This window comes from Gouania willdenowi, chromosome 6, assembly GCF_900634775.1.
Source record: "Gouania willdenowi chromosome 6, fGouWil2.1, whole genome shotgun sequence".
NCBI lineage: Eukaryota > Metazoa > Chordata > Actinopteri > Blenniiformes > Gobiesocidae > Gouania > Gouania willdenowi.
The window spans coordinates 66,029,340-66,055,225 of NC_041049.1; the positions used below are offsets into that span (position 1 = coordinate 66,029,340).

At 36.1% G+C, this 25,886-nt stretch overlaps 3 protein-coding genes across 6 annotated transcripts in view; 1 reads left to right on the forward strand and 2 right to left on the reverse strand.

Moving 5' to 3' along the window:
* The window catches only part of ano1b (anoctamin 1, calcium activated chloride channel b), a 48,381-nt gene extending 38,663 nt beyond the window's left edge, over positions 1-9,718 (reverse strand). The window contains exons 1-2 of one of the 4 annotated variants that reach the window (XR_003674313.1): positions 9,330-9,718; positions 376-762 (exon numbers count right to left, since the gene is read on the reverse strand). Coding sequence is in view for 2 of the 4 variants with exons in the window: in XM_028450587.1 (XP_028306388.1) it covers positions 376-762; positions 9,330-9,434 (492 nt within the window). In the remaining 2 variants the exon portion in view is untranslated. Of the gene's footprint in view, positions 1-375; positions 763-9,329 lie in introns of those variants that run through there. The other 3 variants (XM_028450587.1, XM_028450588.1, XM_028450589.1) reach the window with 3 other exon arrangements.
* Positions 9,719-16,237: 6,519 nt separating this feature from the next.
* On the forward strand, positions 16,238-21,044 carry LOC114465209 (transmembrane protein 263-B-like). Its single transcript, XM_028450053.1, is given in 4 exon segments — positions 16,238-16,327; positions 18,897-19,014; positions 19,907-20,155; positions 20,158-21,044. Coding segments are annotated over 4 exon segments (402 nt in total). The 5' UTR covers positions 16,238-16,321; the 3' UTR covers positions 20,187-21,044.
* Positions 21,045-22,861: 1,817 nt separating this feature from the next.
* The window catches only part of LOC114464291 (spatacsin-like), a 33,420-nt gene continuing 30,395 nt past the window's right edge, over positions 22,862-25,886 (reverse strand). Inside the window, 4 exon segments of the mRNA XM_028448338.1 lie at positions 22,862-23,059; positions 24,158-24,309; positions 25,460-25,615; positions 25,779-25,855. Of these exon segments, the coding sequence (XP_028304139.1) occupies positions 22,885-23,059; positions 24,158-24,309; positions 25,460-25,615; positions 25,779-25,855 (560 nt within the window). The 3' untranslated portion in view covers positions 22,862-22,884.

A 25,886-nucleotide genomic window follows, 5' to 3' on the forward strand; every position in this document is an offset into this window, starting at 1 on the left:
TTAAGACATAAAATAAATAATTGTTCCGTATAAAAGAACATATTAACCAAAAGTAGTAAGTGACTAGCGTAGCAACAGAGACGCTACAAACACAGCACGGGGGACAGCACAGCTGCGGGTGGAGGAGGTGGATTCTCTGCGGTGGACAGCAAACAACTATATGGTGGAAAGAGTTTCACTTGGTGCGAGCATAAACACAATATACAGGACCTGGAGGAGTTTATCGTTACATATTTGCGACGTAAGAGGAACCGATAAGCGGAATTGACAGGCAGGCAAGCAAACAAACTCCTTTATACTTGGACCTTTGTTGGACTAAACTCCCCACATTCTAATAAATGTCGCAATAATGCAGTTAAATGCATATAAACTTACATCTTCGTCCTTTTCCAACTCCAGCCCCATGTCTCTCAGTTTTCCCTCAAACTCCTCCCTCCTGAACGCCTTCTGGTCTTCATGTCCGTTAAAAGCGTCTCCTAAAAAGCTGGTTTGCACCTCTGCGGGGGCCTGCAGGGTCGCTGAGTCTTTGGCCCTCTTTGCTTGCTGATGCCGGTGATGCTCACTCAGCATGTGGGGAACCCGCCGCAGGCTGCGGGCCACGGCTCTCTCAGTCAGCATGTACATGGACTGTCGACCCGAGCGGCTCCCGCCTGGCTTCTTCATGTGGTAGGTGAGGACGTAATCCACCTTCCTCTGACCGTCCTGGAAGAAGATGCCATGTTGACAGTGGATGTTTTCCTCCGGGGTGAGAGCCTTCAACAGCTGGAAGAGTCACAGGAGGAAAGATGAGATGTGAGACCTCGTTATTGATCAAAACAGCAATAAACTTAAAGGAAGCCACAGACAGTGTTTACCACCACTCCGATGTCAAAGACTGAACGACTATTAACCTTGTAGCCTTGTAACCTTTACGGGAGGCAATTTAGAAGCTGCTTATGCAATAAAAAACACTTTAAACACATGTTTGTGAAGGTCAACATGTTTGACAAACTGTCACGTAAAGACTGATGATCTACATCTCTTATTTCTGCCTGTTTTACTCAAGGAAGTGCTTCATTCTTTAACTCCAACTTCTAATGTTAAAGGCATCAAATGGTTCCGTTGGTAGCGTTACCCGTTTTTAAGGGATCCTCGACTATTTTTACAAGTTTGGCCTAAAACCTTTAAAATGTACTCATTAGAAGATCTATGCCTCACAAAACACATTATTTTGCACCACATTCATTTAATTGCCTTTTAAAATGGGACTACATTACAGTTTAAGATCATTTAGCAGCTTTTTCAGGTAAAATGACAACTTCTGCTGCTTTTGGTTGCTCTAAAAAAAAAAAAAAAACAGGACAAGTTAAAGATACCGATGTAACCCTCTTTTTTGTTTAGCAAAAAAGGATAAAAACTGTTGTGACCGCAGCAGGCGACAGTTCAATTTCTGAGGTTTTGTAGTAGACAATGAAGCAGAGAAGAAGAGCTCTCCTAAAGGACCTTTGCTCTCCCACTGAGACGTTCACTGACGCTCTAGTGGCTGAAGTTAAGAGTAAATCACGGAAGACACACAAACCGTAAAGATAGAAGTCCTTTTGTGTGGAGTACTTCAAGTGTCTGGCTGTTTGATAAATGTTCTATAAAACAGGCTGAACGCTTCAATAAGAATCAATGGGATGTTTAGAGGGTCTTGTGACATCATCAATCACATGATTTGAAGTCCAATTTCTCCTTTCCTAGTAAGTACACAGTATAATTCATGGACTTCTTAGGAATAATATCATAATGTACAAGGAACTGGATGATATGTAACTAAAATGTAATTTCACCATAAGCTCTCTATGGGAGCTGAAATACAATGAATAGAAACGCTGATTTGCTGAAATTTCCAAAATGGTAATGCCCACATATCAAGAGATATTATGTGTGTTTAAGGCTAAAAGTAGGGCTGGGTGGTATGACCAAATATGTATATCACGGTATTTTTCAAAATACCAATGGTTTCACAGTATTTTTATTTTTTTTCATGCATAATCTGGTGTTCACAGCATTTTCTACTGGTAGAGAGAGGAATTATTGCAGTAGATTGACTTAGGATGGTCTATTTTACTGTCATGATGAGTGAATATTGTAGAAAAATTCCACACTAGTAGTAATACAAGTTCACAACAGCAGCCCAATGGCCCTTCGCCACGCTAGCTTAGCTTTAGCTTGATTTCTAGCTTTAAATGCTGTATACTCAGTGGTGTGGTGGTTTCTTATGGTGAATAAGGTAGCGTTTTGTTTGCAGCTCCACCAGGACTTATTTCCGCATTATAGGAATTACAAATTGCGACCCTTTGCTCTCTTTTTTTGTGTATTACTGCCGAACTGCCGACATGCTAAGCTAACCGTGCTTCTGTGTCCGTGAGTGTTGTTCTCCTGTAGCAGAGGCGTGCGCACGCAGGCACATGCTCACATGCAGCTTCAGAGCTTCCAATTGTGTGTTTCTTATCCATTTACACGTATGATTTACACCACAACTAACACCAGAGCGCTACTGTTTACCTTCCTATTTAGAAGTGCAACATTTTGCACATTTTGCACATATTAGTCTAACTACTCTTATATTTATGTTTATACTTCTTTTTTCTTTTTATTTTTCTTTATTTTCTTTATTTTTCTTTATTCGAGTTGATTGTTATTATTTAATGTTATACTACCTGAGAGAGCACAGGTCACCAAAAGAAATTCCTCGTGTGTATTCATTCACCCCTGGCCAATAAAGTTGATTCTGATTCTGATTCTGATTCTGATTCTGAAAAGGGTCCAGTCTGAAACGCAGCGCAGCATTGTAATGAAACAAACTGGTACGGCGGTCTATTAAAAATGAATATCATAATGAAAGTATATACCGGTATTCGGTATGAACTGGTATATCGCCCAGCCCTAGCTAAAAGTTAAACGAAATGACTGCAAAGACACAAGTTATAACAAAGCTTTCCACTGATCATATAAAGTGCATTCCTGTGATGGGTCAAAAGACTTGTTTCAAACACAAGGACTAGAAAATATTTAGAAGAAAATAAATCAGTTTGGAAGTTGGATGATTCGTAGCCACTTACAAGTACTCATTGGAAACGAGCAGGGGTGTTGTGTATATGTTTCACGTAAACACGTTTTTATTTTACATGTTATTCTTTCACCATAATACTGGATTTCTGTACAGAGGTCAACTGCATTTTCCTGAGTTTTGAATCAAATACTTGTTGAGGCTCTATTTTTATCTGGAGACATTCTCTAAAGACACTGTTTATCAGTCACAGCGTAGATTTATTAACACTCATAGCTCTGATAAACATCATTGTGTCCTCAAGTTGAATGACTTTTTCTTATACGGGAGGAGCCAAAACATTATTTTTTAAAGATGATTCTTGATAAATTGTTGAATCTTCCTCTGAATTGTTCCTTCTGATAGTTTCTCATGCTTGTGGAACGACCCATGACAGAGATGAAACCGTGCACATATAGTGATGGGTGTTGGTTATCAACATGTTGGTTGTTAAAGCTCATGATAAGTAGAACCCTGGCTTTTAAAATAAAGATGTACAGTCATTTTCAGTAGAAACAAATGTACCTGCAACCTTTTTGCATGTTCCATCATGAAAATCATAAAACCGCACAGCCTAATGTGCAGAGGTGAAAGTAATGGATTACAAGTACTCATGTTTCGTTAATTGAGTTGCTTTTACGTGTACTTTTTTGAGTATATTTCTAAATCAGTAGTTTTACTTGTACTTAAGTAAGTTTTAAAAGAAGTAAAGAATTTCATTACATTTTTACACCCAACCGTTACTGAATAAATTGTTATTTTATGTTTTAAAATGATCGACGGACATTGTGAAACTACAAAAAATGAAGCGACCAGAAAACAATCAAATGCATCACATCATAGCCGACCAATCAGATTAAACGTAATGCACGGCGCCAAAACATCATTAAATGGAGGTTATTTCCTAAGTTTTAGAGTTCATCATGAGAATTTTGTATTTTATTTTTTTTTAAAATAATTAGATATTTTGACAAACCTTTCATTTTAAACAGATGCCCTTTGTGGAAAATAAATTAAGTTCCAATTGTGCAAGATTTGGTCTCTTTCATACATGACATGTTTACTGTATGCAAGGAAACTGCAGCAAGATTTATAACAAAAAATAAACATTGGGGGGTTGAAAGTAACTAGTAACTTTTACTTTGTGTACTATTTAATTGACCCCTATCACCACTAAACACTGTGAAGAGTTCATTCAAAGATATTTCACGTTAAAGGAGAGATAATATTTACTCTGAGGGTCATTTTTGTGTTGAAACGAGACGATCAGGCTGTGTGATGGTGAAACTGGTGTCACACCACAACACTCAGACACCAGTTGCCATGAGACACTAGCTGAATTCAAACGTCACTCGTGTCACTCATCACACGTTCTCCACATGTTTCACTGACATATTAGAATATCAGAATGAGGCAGTGATCCTCTGGGAACGTTCCTTCACTTTTTAGGAACTTCATTGACCAGCACGAGTTTTACTGCTTGGTCTGTTTGTTCTGAGATCTGCTCCACTGGTTGCGTTTGGTCTCACATTTGGATGGAATTTCACTTGGTGCCATAAAAAGTGGGGTTTTGAGGAGCGTGTGGAGAAACAGCGTGCCTTCAGTGCAGCAGCTGTGATGTCTACTGTAGCTCTTCTGAGTAACTTCTACAGGAGACATAAATAGTGAGTGAATTATGAGCTGAGTTATGACCTCACTTTTTCACGGTGCGTCTCCCTATCAGCTCCACTCACGGTATCTGGCAGGAGATCTGAAGAATGTCACCTCCAGCTCAAACTACTTCAAGCACAGGAGACCACTCTGTTAGAATGCTAGAAACATACTTACGTTACATTTTTCACAAGGGAACGTGAGAACACTCACCTAAAATATCAAATTTGAAGTAAAATAGTCATATGTTTTTATTCAAGCTTCTGTGATCAGAGTTTTTATGGTGTTTACCAATCAGTTGAATTGTTACCAGCCAATACAGATCATCAATTACTAGGGATGTAACGATTAATCGTAAGGCAGTTAAAAATCGATTCATAGGTATCAAGGTTCACATCGATGCTGTGAAAATTGAATCGCAGTACTTTTTTTAACCAGCAAAGGGCGCTTTCCAGAAGTGTTGGCGGCCAGCAAAAATCTCCTAATACTTTCTTTCTGGCCGCCTTCTACTTTTAAACATGTTCATAAATGATTCCTTACCCCTTTAGCACCAAAACATATCTGTAATATTATGTGAATATCTGTAAAAGTCACGTTTTTCTATTAGCTCTGTCTGCTAGTATAGCATCTCTTCTTCACTGTATGATATCTGCATGCCAACCGACCACTGGGTTACCAGCGCCCTCTGCTGGTTCAAACAAATATCTGACGTAAATCAGTGCAATGACTGTTTTCTTTTTTTTTTTTTAAGTCCAATTGTTAAGGCACAAAATACATTTTCAGTTGCACTTTTAAAAAGAACTCAAATGCAGTTTTGCATTGTTTACTATAGAATCAGAATTTAAATTAATAGGCTTCTTCTTCATTTGTATTATTCCTTTATTTAATTCATTCAAGATTTATTTTTAGTTAAATTGCATTGTTTTGAATAGTTTATCAAGGGATTCTTTTGACAATGACAAATAAAAGGAAAACAGTATAGTTTTTTTTCCCCAAAAAATAAAGGAATATTTTTCAGTCATCATTTTTCTACAGTCCCATTTTGTAAAATAAATTGTGAGAGAATCATATCGTGAACCCAGTATCGTGAATTGAATCGTATTGGGAGTTGAATGAATCGTTACATCCTTATCAATTACCAGTATTTATCATTTAATGAACCTAGACAACATGTATCTAAAATGCTAATTTGAGAAGTTGCAAAAGTATCATGAGGTTGAGCACAAAACACTAAAATCCCAAGTTTGCTTATGTGACGCCCGCTAACGGAGAGATATCCAGGATATATTTATCATTTTTTGTAGTACAGGTTCAAAGTGTTTCTTTTCTACTGATTTGAAAAGTCAGACTGTGAATAAAAGGAAATATCCATCAATCGAGTTCTACTTCAGAGTTGATGATAGCTATTCTAAGGCACGAGGAGCTCCCAAAGCTGTGTGATTTGTTTTGTGTTTTCAAACCAAATATAGCTGTAATTTTTCACCCAATCAAGCACCAGCGATCGTGGCTCAGGTGGGCCGTCTTCTGATCGAAAGGTGAGGGGTCGATCCCAGTACCTGACTATGTGTCAAAGTGTCTTTGGCAAGACAGTTGCTCCCAGTGCATGGCAGTCCTGTCCCACTGGTGTGTGAATGTGAGAGTGATTGGGTGCTGCTATGTAAAGCGCTTTGAGACTGCTTCAGTGTGGGGATAAAGCGCTATATAAATCAAGTCCATTTACCTCCAATTTTTCGAAAAACCCATGATGAAATTACACAAAATTACAAGAAAAAGACAAAAAAAAAAAAATGAGAACAAAACTACATAAAATGATTCCCAAAACATACAAAATCAAGAACAAAACAAATGATTGCACAACACAATTTTTTTTTTTTTTTTGTCTTCACTTAATTTGCAGTGAGCAGCTGAATGAGGGCTGGAGTGTGTGATATGAGCAGAGGAAATACAACCTTGTAAAAACACCATAATAACTTTGTTGTGACTTTTGGTTTATGAACAACAGTCTTTAGGACAAGAATGGTATTTTTTGTGACATATTGGTCAGAGGAATAAAACCAGCATGTGTTTCGACAGCAGTCATGTGATGTCCATCAAAACAGATCAATCAAACTAAAACCTTTCAGATTTTTAGCAATCTGCCCTAAAATCCAGCTTTGTTACATATTATTTTTAATGTGTCTTATGCCTTCCAAACTTGTTCTCATCAAAGGAACATCCAGGAAGTAAAATAATCCTTGTTGTTTCCTAAAGGGTCGCACTTTGCTTCACTCCGTTGGGAATGGGCTTCCCCTTTTTATGAGCTTTTTTGATGCTGAGACCACCAGAGTGGAGCCGTACATCAGCTGCTGCTCACACAAATGAGCGTTCTCACATCCATCAGCAGCACCATCAGCTCCACTCTGACCTTCATCATGTTTACAACTGTTTGTATGTGAATGAGGAGGAGGAGGAATCAGATAAACCACACCAAGCCGAGTGTTGGACATGATAAAAAAACAACAAATACACTAGATGACAAACAAACCATTTTCAATGAATTTAAAACTGCTTCAGTCAGAGCAGCTCCGATTTAAGAGTTACATTTAATTCAGCTCATGTGACCCAGTTTGGTCCCAAGTGGGCCAGACTGGAATATACTGGCATTTATTTTCAAGTGCAATTTCATTATTTTGTGCCCTATTTTCCTCATGTCAGTGATTGTAAACTAGTCATGTAGAGTTTCCTAAGGTTCATTATATTCAGTTACAGGCATCTGTGCTGCTTTAACCACAGACACATTGTAAACTCAAGACTCGTGGGCCAATTTGGGCCCATCATTGCGTCTAACGAGGCCCCCGCATTGATTCAGCACAGATTGAAAGCTACTGGGAAAACATTAAAGCCTATTTTTGCTCAACGGTTCACTTTCAAATGATTTATGAATTGATTTATTTAATGTTTAGTGTCTTTTATATCTATTGTTGAAAAACAAGGGCAGAATATTTGATCAAACTGGGTCAAATATGGCTTGTAAAATAAAATCAATAAATAAAGTTTTTTTTGTTGAACTTGATATAGTCTTAACGCCCAAATAACATTTTCACCAGCCTTTTGCTTTATTTTATTGTGCTTTTTTGGTACATATTATTTCTTTGTGAGTTTTCCTCTTTTCAAGTTAAGTTTTTTTCTTATTTTATAACCACAAACAGATAATAACCAGTTAGTTGAACACTAATGTACAGTATTTCTGTCAATAACCAAGCACGAGCTGTTTTAAATGTTATCTGCCATCGTGGGGAACATCATAAACAATTCATAACAAAAATTGTGTCAGGCACCTTACTATCATAATTCTTTGTTTGGCAAAGAAACATAAGAAATCATCATTTAAAGGAAGTAAAAACACTTTGTAAATACTGGGAAAAAATGGTATTGCCACAAACAAAGACACTGAACAATACCTTTGTCAAAAACTGCAGCATGCTTTTGTATTTTTTTTTTTAATCTTTTTATCCATTCTTGTGCCTTTTTTGTACAACCCAGTCCCCTGTTTGTTCCATATTTTGTTCTATATTACAAATAATAATAATAATAATAATAATAAATAAAACACTTCTTAAATATCAGAAATGTAACTTCAAACATATTAAGGGATTCTAAATCCCACAATGCAAAGCACAAAAATTCCAGTCACATGTTTGTCAATTAACAGATTAAAAAACAAACATGCGAGTGATAATTTCTACCTTCAACATTTGTTTGTGAGAATTTAAATTCTCCTGTTTTGCAGAAAAATACCATTGACTTATTGATCTTTGACACATGCATCTGCTGTCTTTATTTATGTGTTATAATATATTTTAGCTATTGTCCCCAGCAGCTTTAAATACATTTCCCATAAAGAGCATGAAATGACTGTATAGGAATTATTTTTTTGTATAAAACATCCTGATTAAATTTATTTTACACGTCACCAAAATGTGTCAAAAGCTTGAAAAGTTTGTTATTCAATCTGTAAAAAAAATAATAATAATACTTTTCTGCAATGTGGTGTGTAAATATCTGTATTTATGAGCAATATACAGAAGCTTATTGCATTCACAGAAGAAGAATAAAGTTTTGGTTGTTTTTTAGCTTATGAGATAAAAATAAGTAATATTTTTTGCCCTGTCTTTCAGTTTTTATAGGAATATTTTTAGTTTTTTCTTTTTTTAATTCATCAGATAAAAATAGCTAAATAAAAAATGTTTTCCTACTTTTTTAAAACACATTTTTATTTAATTTTTTTTTTTAATTGATAAGATAATTTTTTATAGCAAATATTTTTCGGTCTTTATGAGATAATTTCACAAGGGGAAAAAAATATTTTTTAATATTTACTTGATTTTATCTAATCAACTCAGAAAAAAATGAAAAATATGTCCTATAAAAATATTTTTTTTTTTTATATTTACTTGATTTGATCTCATCAATTCAGAAAAAAACAAAACCTTTTTCTTCTTCTGTGAATGCAATAAGCTTCTGTAGCAATAGATGTATGAATGGTTTAATTAAAGCTCAGTGTGTTTGAATAGAGTCTCTGTTGTTCCTCATGTTTTATTCTCACCTGTGTGCTGAAGAGCCTCACCTTAAACTTGCCATGGAAGATGACATCTTGAAGAAAACGTGGAGCTTGTTGCTCAGACTCTGATGAAGACAAGTCGACTCTCACTTCTGCCTCTTCACCCATCATCCAGGTGGGAAACAAAAACCCAGCAGTAGTGTGGTAAAAAGCAGTTTATGGTGAAAATAGGTCCAGTTAGTGTAAGTCCTGAGTGTGAGAGGCTGATGTGACAAACGTCTCCACCTCCTCCTGCCTCTGTTTCCTGGGAGTTGTCACTTTTTTTCTTGTTCTTGTGCTTCTTTAAAGCTCAGTGTGGAGCTGTGTTTCTGTCTGCTTAAGTCAGACTGCTGCCTTGTTACTTGAGAAGCTGCCTTTGAGCCAGAATCTAAACTTAGACGACGATAAAACTGATGAACACGCGGTGACCAACCTCACTTTCTCAGTGTTTGCACAACTGTAATCACTCAGAAATCAGACATTTCTGACTCCCTTTGTGTGTGTGTGTGTGTGTGTGTGTGTCCATCCTTTTTCTTCTCTCTCTCTCTCTTTTGCTCAGTCCTTTCTTTACAGTTATTCTTGTTGTTATCTCCCCATTTATTGTCCTTCAATGTTGTGCTATTTATGCCATTGTTGTTGTTGTTGTTTTGTTTTTGCTTCAAATTTAATTTAATTTTTATCTTTTTTTATCTATGTCCGTCGCACAGTTGTATATTTGCACTGTTATCCTATTTGGTATTTATTTTTGTTTACTTTTGCTATTCTATGATGTGAATCTCCCCCAATAGACCCTTTGATTGTTTGTAAACATTGTGATGTATTTTGTTGGGCGGGGCTTAGCCTGGAGGCAAAACCACAATTGTCTTTGTGTTTCTGAGCACGAGTGTCAGCCGGAATCCTATGAAACTTTAATTTACGTCCACTAATGTTATTCCTCCTATTCTGGCACCCAAACACACAACAAGACCACATCTAAAGCTGTAACATTACTAGCCTTCACAGTCTTCAGCCAGCAGCGCTCCCTGTTTTTGCCTCCAGCCAAGTCAGTCATGATGTGGTCTATTGATGGGTTTCCATTTCTCGAATTACCCATGATCCCTTGCGCGTGTTGCCATCTTGTGTGTCACTGTAACCTTAGCAAGTAACCCAAGTCACTGATTTTACCCAATTTTAGCCGTGTGTCATGCCGCATACACGCGCTGTGTGGGGTTGCTCAAACAAAGCGAAGCCAGGGGAAAATAAAAGTTTTATTGCATTTCTAAAATAATAACTCGTCAAGGCGATCAAACAGAACGTCTGTCCACGGAACGGAGAAACAAATGGCTAGCCATCAACAACAAGAAAACTTTTCGACCCGACCCAGAAAAGCAATGCTATAAAGTCTGTCACGATCACTTCATTACAGGCAAGCGTATATATTATAGATGCATCTCTTGTCGTCTAAAACCAAAAAAAATGACAACTTTTTAAGCACTAACAACGGTTGCTATTTTATAATGTAAAACAGTGAACGTTCCGTTATCCTCCAGAATAGGAATAACTATTGTTGCTCAAAGGAATTTGTTCTCAAAGATAGAGAACAAAATCAGGACAGAAATGAACTGGTTCTCAGGAGGATATCAGTTTGGTCAGATTGGACTCTTTGGACTTGTTTAGATCTCCAATTTTTTGAAGGCAAAAAAAATGTATCCAAGAGGGGAAATAGCTCTATTTATATAGTGATAAGGCCAAACAGATCTGTGCATGCTTGCATCGCTTTTCCAGTGACACTCCAATCCTCCCACAGCACAAAAATATGTCAGCCCTTTAGTTAGTAGGTTAGCTTATTAAAAGTCTGGAAAACACTCATATACTGTACATGATTACCTGCCTCTATGTTTTACAAGTTACAACAAATGTTGTAAACAAAAGAAGCAGATCAAATTCAATTAAAAAAACCTAAAACTAAAGGCCTGGAATAAATATCATTCATCTTCAAGTTTCCTTATTCCTCACGTGTAGAGATGTCATATAAATTAGGGATGTCACGATACAACTTTTTCATTTCCGATATGATACCGATATCGCAGCCTTGCGTATCGGCCGATACCAATATTGTTCCGATACAATATCAGCATGAATCATACATTCTTTGATTACTTTTTTTTTTTTTATGAAGAAATAATAATGACTTATTTTGTAGTGTGGAATGTTTGAAAAGGCTTGATAAAGTGATATTATTCAAACAGAGAACAATAGTCAGCAACAATAGGTATGAGAAAAATTTACCCATTTATTATTAACCAATTGGTTGCTTACATTTTAACCTTCAACATATTATCAACAGAATTCTACAATTGAATAAAATAAATAAAAAAATAATTGCAAAAAAAAAGAAAAAGAAATCGGAAATTTTAATTCGATATTCGTTTTCAGGCTGATATCGGACCAATATCCGTTATCGATATCGGATCGGGACACCTCTAATATAAATGATGACGTTTGGAGGGAAATATGAAACAGCTTCTGCACAGACTGTCACAAAAAAAGTCCTGGAAGATGCGGAAGAAGTTTTTTTTATTTTCACAAACATCTTTTGGTAATATATTAGTCATATTACTTTAAAAGGAATAGATCGATTCTCACATTTCAGATTGTGTGAAGTTGTTATGGATGAGATGAATTCTTTGCGTCATTGTGAGTGTCTCCAGCAGACCTGCTGCAGCTGTGGATTCACAGTTATTTCTTTCTTTTCTTCTTCAACGTTTTCTGTTTTTTGGTGATTTTTTTTTAACTGCTTCCCTGGTGGGTTTCTTTTCCTTCTCTAATGGCTCTTTATTTGTGGGAGTATTCTCAGCTCTAGGGTGAAAGATCCTGATTTCTTAAGTCTATGTTCAAGTGGGTGGTGGAAATGGAAAAGCAGATGTGTGTGTGTGACCCTAAATAGAGGTGACAACAGCACATATCTTTGAAAAATAAGTTTTAAAATATTTTGATGGCGACGAGTGTTTCAGTGAATTTAGAGATGATGTCTTTGTGTTATTTGTATGATTAAAATAAAGGCTTAATATGTGTGAAACTTAATGATTTCTTATGTTTGATCGAGTGATGAACAAAAAGGCAGGACAAAGACAAACTGGACAACATTCTCTATATCCTGATATGTCTTTGAATAGTGAGGAAAGGCAACCAAGGAGTTAGCTACACTTGTGTGGAGACAGTTATACATACTGATAATTATTTTCTACAGAACAAAACATGTGAGCAATAAAATGAATTAAAATCATGAAACGCACAGGAACAGAAACCCACACTGTGTTTTTAGTTTTGCTCTCGTGGGACACGCAACAAAAAGTGTCCCACTGGGGCTCAAACACACGACCTCCAACTTCTCAGCCCTAAACAAGGGGTCACCAGTTCTTTTTTTTGTGAGCTACTTTCTATAGAACGAGAACAGCCTCAAAAAGAATAAATGCAAATCACAAAAACGTTTTCAGTGCACACACAAATGTGTTTCAATCATATGTAAAATAAAAATGAATTTACACAGAAAATTAGATTTATAAACGTGTTTGTGATGCACACAAATATTTTCATTGTTTTAAACATGCAAATGAAAATTCACAAATATATGCATGTAAATATATTTGTTATTTTCTTCAAAAACATTTTTAAACTGGCACAGCCCTGGCATTTTGTGTCCAGACCAGTCCACTATATTATCAGTAACACCATGTAGAAGCTGTTATTAAGTTAGTGATGCTCAACATGTGGCTTCTTATGTCTTAAATTTAATTATTTTTCCCCCAGAAAACCTTAAAAAGGGGAAACTTTTAACCCCATTTCCTTTGGCCATTTTGTAACTTCCTTTGTCCCATTTTCAAAAAGTTCTCAGACTTTAGCTACCTTTTGCCAATAAATATCCTCCTTTTTTCTATTATTTATTCGTTTTTGCAAGTTCCTTTTGACAATTACATCCAATTTTTATCATTTCTTTAATTTTTTGGGTCACTTTTCAATCAAATAAGTTATAAATATCAATAAAAACCCCTTGTTTCCTTTTTGTTTTGCCACATAATTCCCTTTTTCACTATTGTTTGCCACTCTCGACTGCTTTTGGCCCATTTTAGTCACTTTACACTCTTTTCTTGCCATGTTTTTGCCACTTTTGGACCATTTTTGGCCACCTGTTACCATGTTTGCATCCATTCGCTGATCAAAAAAAAAAAAGTTAGCGGACAGACCGGCCTACTTCAGGTCGCCGGCCCACCTGGATGATGCCCGGTGTGCCAGTTGTACAACCCACCCTTGACTCCAGGCCATTATACAAACCTTTTTCATTTACAACAAGGTCCTGGGTTCCAGCCCTGGGGTGGACGCTTGGGTCCTTTCTGTGTGGAGTTTGCATGCTCTCCCAGTGCTTGTGTTGGTTTTTCTCCGGGTACTCCAGCTTCCTCCCACAATCCAAAAACATGACCATTAATTTAATTCAACTTTATTTGTATAGCGCAATTTACAACAAAGTCATCTCAATGCACTTATCAAAATATAAAATTTATAATAAGAAAGAAAAAACCCAACAAGATCCACATGAACAAGCATTTAGCGACAGTGGGAAGAAACAACTCTTTTAACAGTAAGAAATCTCCGTTAGAACCAGGTTCAGAGGTGGCAGCCATCTGCGTGGACTGGTTGGGGTTAGTGGACAGAAGGACCAACAGAACAGGATAGAGAGATAGAACATCAGAGTGTCTTAGACTAGTTGAGCCGTGAACCACAGATCAGGAACTGCCATCATCAGCTTCACGACACCTGAAACAAAAAAGAGAGAGAAGGAAGAGGAGAAGACACTGACTGCAGAAAAACATGATACATTATTATCAAGTCAGCCTGTCTTGGCCTTGGGCCTCACTCCCAGTGGCCTAGTCAACACTTATAAAGGTGATGAGTCCCTTCCCGTTTATTGGCAAGCTAACAGTGACTCCAAGGTCTGTAAATGCGACCGTTCACAGACGCGCCCATGTCTGCTCTAGCGGTTAGGTTATGTTATGATTCAGTCCTGTTTATGTGGACTGTAAATCATAACCAGCTACATCAGAATTTGAATCTCTTCCCATTCAACACCTTAAACCGAAACGCATCGTTTTTTAACATTTGTTCTAAATTTGCTTTGTTCAAAAATGTAAATCCCTCTTGAATTAAACTTCCTTCTCTTTGTTTAAAAAGTTATATAATAACCAAAGGAAGGTTTTTATTTCTTACTCTGAATAAAATCACTTTAAACCTTACTAAATCCATAAGTTTTATTATTCTAGAGTGCGTTAGAAGGTGCCCTGAATTCCACTTTATGTATTATTCTTAAAGATCTCTTTTGTAATTAATGATTAATGGATCTACAGTATATATGTTTTAAAGGTAAAACATTATAAGAGATGAATAAAGCAACTTCAGACAGTTTCTATTTAATGAACTTTTTGTTCTATGGAAAATGCCATTAAATTTAGATATTTTGCAGTATTACATTATACATTATTTAATACTGCGGCCACTTGTGATGTCGTATTATGCAGTTTGGCTGAGTAGATTCACGACCATCAGAAATGTCCAGGTGCTAGTGAAGGTTTATACTCATTGACAGGAAGAGTTTTAAATCCAACCATTTTGAAGCTACAGCTTTTAAGTTTGTCATATAGAACTGTAACAGTTTCCAGAACACAGAAAAGTATGAAAGAATGAATTCAAACACTGTGACTTATCGATTGTTATTGTTACTGTTTCCTTTGTGAGAACTTTCATTCCTGACACGTCGTATTATGTAACGCCGCAGCGACATCCGCACTAAGGAGTATTTTTAGAAAGCAGAGTTAGAAAATACACAGGGATTTGGAGCAAAGGAAAGCAGAGACCTCATACAGCATGTGTCCGACACCACGGTGGGAGCAAAATGTGCGTGGGTCAAAGGTCAGCCCTCACTGGAGACAGAAGGAAGTGGTTTTTGTGTTCACATGCACACAGTTTCTCAGCTGTCCTCATAACAATAGCCTAATCCGAACATCCTAACACTAATGGTACAGTATGTATGCTTACTTACACTTTTTATGTGTTCATTGTAACATTTTCAAACCAAATATTATAATATCAAAGTAGCAGAATAGTTATTAGAATGATGTAATGCATTCATACCAACTGCATCTCTTCATTATTAATATTAATGTAATTATTGTTGTTATCATTATTCTCTCTCTCTCTGTGTGTGTGTGTGTGTGTGTGTGTGTGTGTGTGTGTGTGTGTGTGTGTGAGAGAGAGAGAGAGAGAGGTTCTAGGATTTCATTAATCAATAATCTGTCATGTAATACCATTTTTGTTTTGGAAATCAGTATCAGAAAATGTATGAAAGTGTTTCATAAATAAAATTATTGAAATGTTTTTTTCTTCTTCTTCTTCTTCTTCTTCTTCTTCTTCTTCTTCTTCTTCTTCTTCTTCTTCTTCTTCTTCTTCTTCTCTTCTTAATTTATAATATGATTTGTTCCATATATATATATATATATATATATATTTAGAGAAGAATTTGTGTAAACTGTACCATTCATTCTGTAAACACTTGAAACCTGAAAATCACTAAATGTTTTCCTGTTTTTTTTTTTTTTTTTTTTGTTTTGTTTTTGTTTTTTTATTTGCTGTGTGGTTTTCTTACTTCTCTTTCCTTTTATTCTGAGATATTGTGTTTTCTTATTCGTATAGATTTGCATTTTTGTACCAATAAATATCATATGACATATGGTGCACTTTAGTTAATCTGTTATTGTTGATTAGTGTTAAATATTAAAGAAAAAAATATTTTTTTATTAAAAATTATAAAAATTAATAATAGAAGAATTTGTGTCGTTCTAGCGTACGTAACTAGTAGTGTATATGTGGCGACACCGTGTGGTGGGTCTGTGTCATTGCAGCTGTCAGCGGATAGTAAACAACAGTGCGTCACTTCCGTCCTCGGGTTAGCGGATAAACAACAGAACGCAGCGCGCGGCTCACGGACAGCGATGAAGGTAAAGAAACTACTGACGAGCCACTGACACACGCACTCACACCGTGTGCACGACAACAACACAACGCAATACACGTCAATGCAACACAACGAGGCACAATACACAACACGCAATAAGATTAATGTACAACAACAACAACACAAATCACCTAACAAATAGAGGCCCCGTAACAAAACATAACACTACACAAAACACAGAACAAGTATATTCATATTTCATTACTATTAGTATGTATAGATATTTATTACATCTATCTATCTATCTGACATTTTGTCGTCATGGCTTTTATAGGAAGCCTAAAGGACAAACTAAATACAGGCACACGCTGTATTTCATTGACTACGTATTTGGATGTGTAATAATGACAATTATATTTATTAATCCGTCTCCATGTTTTAAACTGTAGAAACATTTGTCATCCATCGATAATACATTGTGGCACACTCTTTAAAATACATCAAAATTTAAAGTTTAAAATGAAAGGCTTTATTCTGAGGTTAATCCTGGAGCAGAAACAGGAAAGGGTTTAGAGGAGCTTGTTGACACAAATAAACAAGCGATATGAATAAAAGGTGGTAAACACCAGGGTCGGGGTCCATTGTAATTGTAATTAATTACACTACAGTAATTATAATTGTAATTGTAATTTTAAAAATATGTTGCTGTCGTAATCGTAATTAAATTGTAATTGAGTTTAGATAATTGACTTTGTAATTGTAATTGCCATGAAAATTCTACAAAAAATTGTCAATTGGAATTTAACTCAAAACTGGGGAACCATGTTACAGTTCTACACATACTGTATGTAGTTTACAATTATTAAAATATGTTTCATACCAAGCTTTTCCACAATTTACCATTTAATAAAAATATAAATCTAGGGGTATACTGACACAAAAAAGGCTCAGATGTCCACACCATGAATATCAAAACCTATATTTTCATTGATTAGGAAGCGTAACAAGGTAACCAATAGATAGGAAAGAAATTAGATAACAGATATTAGTTTTTAGTGTGTTTTACAGCTGATTTAGGACTCGTTATCATAAGTGATGCTAACAGGAAGCTAACATAACTCTTGTGAGGTTATTTATTCCAGGCTCAGTAATTGTGATTTATTGTGATTGAACTTTACTAATTGAAAATGTAATTGTAATTAAATTTCTGAGGATAAAAAAATAATTGTAATTGGAAGCAAGTTTGGATGAACTACGGCCGGGCCCGCGAAACGTCACCGCGCTGAATAGCACGTACCACGTTCCCAAGAATTCAGTCAAATGACTCGATTCGACCGAGTTAAAAAAAGGGTCTCCAAGAGGCTCTTGACATCCGCTCATAGAATATCCATGACAAATTACAGCCCGATTCAACGAGCATTAACGGAGGAGTAGTCATTTGAAAAATGGGGCCCCCGGGAGCCTCCTGGTGCCCCTGTGGCACATACGAAGTAATGGGACCCATTCATATATTGGTATGTGTCAATGATTCGGTCCCAACAACTGTCGCAATATTTGACTCACAAACAAATGAGAAAATGAACTCATCGAGTTGTGCGAGGTATAATCATAATCTACATTGAATTACCTATGAAATGATATATCACATAACTATGTTTCCATAAATCTGGAAATTACCGGAAATGGGGATGGGCCCCCGCCCGGGCCCCATTTAAAAAAAAGGGCTCTGAGCATCTCATCATATTCATTCATAGAGTATTCATACTAAACTGCATTTTGATCTAATGAGAACTAACGGAGGAGTAGTCATTTGAAAAATGGGGCCCCCGGGGGCCCTCTGGCGCCCCAGTGACACGTACGGGGCAATGGGCTTCATTTATATATTGGTATGTGCCAATGATTCTGTACCACCAACCGTCGTAATTTTTGACTCGCAAATAAATGAGAAATCGACTTTTTTTTTTTTTTTTTTTTTTTTGGGGTCCCCCTGGGCCCCAGATCGAAATTTGGGCTCTGAGCGTTGATGCGTCCACATCCATAGATTATAGCTACCAAATTTTAGCCCGATCTGTTCACGAGTAACAAAGGAGTAGTGATTTTAACTAGTGTACACAACAAGAAGAAAAAGAAAAACAACCAGAACGAAATGAGTGGCGTTTTGAGTCCGACAGCCCGGCCTAAAAATGCTGCTCACTGTAATCGTGATGGAATTGTAAGTGAACATGGGTAATTGAAAATGTAATTGGCCCCAATCCTGTCTCAACACTGTTGATGAGGTCAGGCACTAATGTTGGACGAGAAGGCCCTGGTTCCAGTTCATCCTAAAGGTGCTGGATGGGTTTGGCTTGGTTGAGGTTTATGTTTTTAACTGAACGACGTAGGACACTAACTTTAGTACCACAGCTGATTAATAAGTGCTTGGTATGTCATATTACATCAAAAGCATAGAACTAAACACACATTTTTGAAAGAGACAAATGTAAATCAGACAAATTTGAATTCAGATTCTTCATTTTAATAAAGCTCCATGCAGTGAGTAGTGAGGCTGATGGTGTCTATGCATATATAATATATACATATTTTCCTATCAGGTGATTCTTGCTGTTTTTCAGGTGCTGAGTGCAGAACAAGAGAGGAGCTCATCTCCTGTTGAGCCACACACAGACGAGTATGAGGAGGAAACACTGAATCATGAAGAACCTCCATCACTCCAAGAGGAACAAACCCTTGGTAGGAAAACTCCAGCTTTTACCTCCTCAATTCAATACAAACCAAAGTGCCACGCCCTTTTTCTGACGTCCAGTCACACGCAGAAGTTAAAATAAATTTGAAAAAAAAAACAGTTGCGTAGGCATCGCGATAAAAATTAAGGATGGGTCGCCAATTGTAAAGTTGCATGTGCTAAAATAAACAGCAATATTTAGCAACAAACCATGTTTAAAAAATGTTTGTGGAGTTTTTTTATGTTACTTTTGACCAGATTTACAGCAATATTTGTGAAATTTGGGATATTTAATTTTCTCGTAAAAATATAATGTTAAATCTAAATGTTAAATATGAATTCTAAATCTAAATGTTAAATATCAAATCTAAAGCTAACTATAAAATTTAAATATAAATGTTACTCTTAAATATAAATGTTTTCTTTTGAATATAAATGTTAAATCTAAATGCTCAATGTTAAATCACAATGAGCTATTATTTTGGTACTTCTGGTGAATTTGCATATTAACTAAATATTTAGTTTCACCTATGGCATTTATTTTTAATATTTAGCTTTTATATTTAACACTTATATTTAAATGTAACATTTAACATTTAGATTTAATGTTGACATATTTTACGAGAAAAAATTATAACAAATTTCACAAATATTGCTGTAAATCTGGTTAAAAGTAACATTAAAGGTTTTTTAAATGTTGCTAAATGTTGGGAAAAGTTGCTGTTTATTTTAGCATGTGCAACTTTACAATCGACGCCCCATGTTTTTAGATTTAACCAAACCAAACACAGAGATTTTGTCCCTACAATATGTTAAAAACCTGCCTTTTATGGCTATTTAATATTCCAGTACCCTCTTTTTTTTATTGACGTTCTGTTGTTCTTCTACGTCACGTGTCAGACACCAACAAGGATCACGCTGAGGCAGAAGCAGGCGTCATGTGGAGAGTGGGCGGTGGCCTTTTCAGCATGACGCGGAACGTGGTGGGAGCAACCATCGGGGGCGTGGCCTGGGTGGGAACCAAGAGTTTCGAGCTCACCAAAACGGCAGTGATCAGCGTCCCCACAGCCAGTGCAGGACTGGTCAAAGGCAGCATCTCCATGGTGTCGGGAGGCGTGGGAGCCGTGGGATCAGCTGTGGCGAGTAAAGTCACCCGAGGAAAAAGGACAAAGCTGACTGACTGTGTGTGCATGTATGTGTGCGCGTGTATGTGTATGTGCGCACGGGATGCAAACTAGAACTAAACAATCATAAAACTGAAGCTGAGCATTCATTGATAGAGAAAAGCAGTCGACGTTGATCGGCATTAGTGAAAGTCACACAGGAGATGAAATCTATGATAAGGATGCTCTGATCCATTGGCCGATATCCATCAAAACAGCTGTTTCATTCTGTGATGTTACCATGTGACAAAAAACGTCCATTTCGAAGTTTTCTCGTGATCATGTCACATAAAATGTTACTGTTCTGCGCAGAGTTGCACAACTAATCGATAAAAAAGAAATTGAATTATTTATTCAAGGCGATTTTTAAAAAAATCAATTTTTCCGTTCACGACGGTAATCACAGCATGAGTCTCTCTCTCTCCGGGCCGTCTTTGGGCTGTGCTCCTCCAGGCCACCGTAGTAGTTAGCGTTACCGTAGCGACGTGGAAATGGATTTCAGATATGGTGGCATTCCACGTTGCTAAGGACAAACACGTTTAAAGTAATAGACCCCCGCTACAACATCTTCTTCTTAAATGTGAATTTTGTGAGTTTTTTTCTAATGCAACGTTTTTGTTTTTGGTTATGGCAGGTTGTTATTTTTATCAATCCCACAGGGAATTTAACGTTCTTCATTAAAGCTTTGCAGTTGCACTTTATTCCTAATACGGAAATATGTTTTATCCTTTTCCCAATTAAAATAAAATACTTGAAATAATTTAAATAAATACATTTTATGAATAATTTTAATGGGGGAAAAATAAAAAAAATTCAAATCGAAAAGGAAATTTTCAAAGTAAAAAAATCAGGATTTTGTTTTGAGCTAAAATCGTGCAGCCTTACTGTGCGACGACTCAGTTGATCATTATAAATAGTCATATTATGGTTATTTTTATTAATATAGCATCATTAAAATTGCCTCATTTTCAACCCTTCAGAGTAAAAAACTGTTGCACTGTACCAACGTCAAATAACGTACACATATAAAGGTAATAACATTGTGTCACTTTGTTAAATGCTGAGAAAGTAAGGGCTATCGCCAGGTGGAATAAATTGGTTATTATTGATTCCTTCTTATCTTTTCATCATAAGATTTGTAGTGTAGAAGAATAATTTGATTAGAAATAGGGCTTCATAACAAATTAAAAGCCTAATTCTTGAATGATGTAATAAGGGATCGGCCCTAATGACAATGATCGGAGCATCCTTACTCGTCATCTCAGAACAACATGTTTATCTCATCTCTGTTTATGTACAATCTGCTAAAGCTCCAGGGTGGACAGAGAGCACATTAATGCTAATCCACATCCAGTTTCTCTAAAGGTGGAACTTTAAACTTTATTTATTGCAGTATTTATAAAAATCCAGTCTGACTTATAAGCATATGAAAAACATGTAGTTATACACACACTTATCGTTTTAAAAGGACTAAAGCTGAGCTCATCAGGACTTGGTTTGCAGATTTCTGTTTATTGCTGGTTGCCGTGGCGACTCCTATTGTTATTATGAGCTTCTCATGGTGACACACTCGTATTGTGTTTACAGGAGGGAACACGAGCTTTTCTTCTTTCATCGCCACTTGTGTTATTCTGTCATGTTTTAAACTGTAGAAAAGTGTTGTTATAGTGAAAGTTCAAAGCAGTATTTAAAATAAACTATTTTTGACTACATGTTTGAGAAATTGTCCTCGTCTTTGTCTTTTATTATGGCACTTCTGCAGTAGGTTAGAAGTTTGGATTGTTAATGTTTAATCTGTAAGTTTTAAAAATGATTAGATATAAATATTTCTGGTTTTTACAATTTAAAAAAAAAAAAAACAGCTCTTTGCTACTTGGATTTTATGTTTACAAAAAAATACACAAAATGACTTGGAAAAACATGCACAAACCACAATAATGGACAAAATGATGGAAAACACACAAAGGCAAAAAAATAAAATAAAAATGATTCTAAAAACAAACTAAAGAACACGAATGCACAAAAAGACAGAAAAATGACTCACAACACACAAATGACAACAAAAATACACAAAATGACTAAAAAAAAAAAACAAGAGACAAAAAACAAATGTATAAACTGACAGAAAAACACACAAAAAACCCAAAATGACTAAAAACCAACCAGAGGAACAAGAATACACAAAAAGACACAAAGAACAGCAAAAACTCAAAACAACACAAAACATACAAAAGGCCAAGAATAAACAAAAAAAACAAAAACAAATATATAAAATGACTCAAAAACACACAAATGACAATAAAAATGCAAAAAAAAATGACTATAAAAAAAACATACAAAAGAACAACAAGAAACAAAACACAAATGTATACAATGACAGAAAAACACACAAAGGCCAAAAAACAAACAAACCCAAAATGACTCTAAATAACAAACAAAAGAGTAACAAAATTTCTTCAAAAACAGAAAACATATGAAGGGACAAGAATTAACAAAAAGACAACCGAAACACAAAACAACATAAACACATAATTAATTTGTTCTTTCCTGTATTAATGCTCAGATTCCAATGCTGACATGAATGTCGATAACGTGGCCCCGCTGTGATAAAAGTTGCCCATTAATCACAGTAACAACAGTAGAAACTTGCTACTAGTTTATAACATTGCAACACCTTAAGAGACTTTTTAATTAATTGTCCGTTAATTCAGCCAATCAGCTGGCGAGCTTGTCGTTGAGATAGTTGCAGGTTTTGGAGTCCTGCAGCAGCATCTTGGTGACGTCGTAGAAGTTGTGCTGGTAGGCTAACCGATAGCGGCTGTAAACGTCCTCACAGTGAGTCAGCAGGCGCTTCACGTTGGGAGTGATGGTGCTAGAACCGCCGTTTATTCTGAAACAGTAAAACACAGCAGAGATGGAGTGGAAACACTCGCTGGATGTGTTTAAAAAAAGGCCTTTTTAGTAGAATAATGACACGCGTAGCAACGCATGTGAGATACTTTAAATACAGACATTTCCTTTTTGGTGCATGGAAGACAGAAATGAGCAATGCTGTTAGAACCATTTCTCCCTGTTCCTTTTTTTACCTTACTTTTGATTTGGGCAAAGTTAGCGAAAAGATGCAGAGATCTTCTGTCTGCATCTGTTCTGATTATATGGTTTACATTTTAGGACGTCCTCAGGTCTCAGTGTGAGGTATCAGGAACACCTCTGTCATTTGTCAGTCCAAACGGACTCATGACTCAGCAAAACCTCCATCAAACAGCCTCAGATGACACGGCCTCAGGCTTCAAAATAAAAGTCATCAGACTCGAGAGCCTCGGGACTTGAAACACAACATGGCGTTTTATTTTGAAGGAACCAAAAGCACACATGACAAAGTTGAAAAGCAGTTCTTTCCTTTTTTTTTCTAAAAGTTAAGATATATCAACGAATTGTTTGATTATAAATACATAGTTAAATGAAACTTTGATACATATTTACTTTAAAAATAAATAGAAAATAACAGCTTCAACTGACTCTCGTATCTGAAGCAGCTCATATTGGTGACATCATGTTTATTTCCGATATCTTTAAAATACAAAGTCACATCGTGTTTTACAACCTGAGGCATTTGAGTCTGATGACTTATTTTTAAGCCTGAGGCCGTGCCATTTGACGGAGGTTTTGCTGAGTCATGAGTCCTGCTTAGTCTGACAAATGACAGAGGTTTTCCTGATTCCTGATACCTCACTCTGAGACCTGAGGATGTCCTAAAATGTGTACACCGTACATTAAACTTGTTTGGAGGCTCTTCTTTACATGTTCTTGGCCTCTTTGTGTAAAGTGTATTTTTATTCATCTCCAAGGTCGTAACAGGGACAAAACACAAAGACTTCTTATGGAGTAAATTTGGCAATCTCTAAATCACAATAAAGTGTAATTTAATTAAAACAACAACAATGTTGCAGTGTAGTGTGTATGTGTGTGTATCAGAGTCAGCTCTTACTTTTCAAAGATGTCCTCAAACAGGGTGGAGGTGAGCGGGCGTTGGTGTTTGAACTCTTCCAGGAAAGTGAAGTCTCCGTTTAAAATCACCTTCTGGTACAAGATCTCAGCCCAGTCAGGACTGTAGCTGTAGGCTTCAGACACCACCATCACCTGAAGGACAGTTACACAGTGGTTACTATGGAAACCAAACAAACATGGAAAGAAACAACAGAAATGTTCATTAAGGCACCCGCTGTTTGGACTCAAATGAACTTTTTATCTAATTTGCCTTTACAAGTTCTTCTGTGTGTGAGAGATAATGCACGGAGGAGATGGATGTAGACAGACAGACAGACACACAGTATACTGTATATAATAAAAAATATACTAAATGAGTAAAATAAAACAAAAAAACTAAACACTATTTATACAAAGTACACAAAATGACAACAGAAATGCATAAAAATATACAAAAAGGCTCCAAAAACCCACAAAATTACTCAAAAAAACATACATTACAAAAAAATACACCAAACAACAAACATATGGAAATGACTCAAAGTACAAAAACACAGAAAATAACAATAGAAATGCACAAAACTACACCAAAAACGATACAAAAATACACAAAATGATTCCAGAATCACAATACAATGGCAACAAAAAACAATAATTATACAAAAAATGCACAAAAAGACAACAGAAAATACACATAATAACTCCAAAAACATACATTACAGGAAAAATACATCAAACAAAAAAAAATATACAAATTAGTACAAATCTCAAATTATTCCGTTTTTGTTTACCTGTCCTTGTCTTAAAACTGTGATTAGATTTCTCTCATTGTGTGGAAAGAAAAAAAAACAGGAACAAACAAACAAAGAAACCAACAAACAGAAACAAATAATCACAGAAACAAACACATTTAGGAACAACACAACAGAAAACAGAAATAAACACACAGAAACCAATAAGGAATCACAAAAACAATAGAACACAAGAACAAACCAACAAACATACAAATAAAGAATCAAAGAAATGAAGAAAAACAGAAACAAACAAAAAAAAAAAAAAAACAAACACGAAACTAACAAACATATAAATGCAGAAGCAACAAAACACAGAAACAAACATGAGAAAACAAAGAAACAAAAACAAATGCAGAACTAACATGAAACAAACTAATATGTTTAGTCAATCCATTGGTTCAAATGTTATCGTGCAGATAAAAGAAATGAAGAGCTATGACGTTATTGGACAGATGATCATATGTCTCCTGATCATGGATCATGTGCACTGGAGAACTTAGTTTAATCACCTGGTAGCATCGTGGCAACGCCAGAAGAGCATTCAGCACCTCAGTGGGTCGCAGGTTGATGATGCGTAGCTCTGAGCCCTGGTTGAGGAAGTGGAGCTGAAGAGTGATCAGTTTAGCCGTGCACACACACCGGCTGGCCTGACGCACACACGAGTCCTAGCAGAGCAAAAACAAACAGACTTATTAATCTGATGGATTAATGTCAGTGCTTTCTCTCAGTTTAATCATCTTATTTTATCAGGAAGCTTTTTTAAACATGATCAACTCTTTCTGTCTCGTTGAAAGTGAAGCAGGTCAGGGACAGAAAAGGTGGAGTTACCTTAGAGAAGCTTTCTGCAGCGTCCTTCAGCAGACTCAACACTTTGACCAATGAGCTCTTCAGCTCAGGAGTGACGACTGCAGACAGAGGAGAGGATGACTTAGGTCA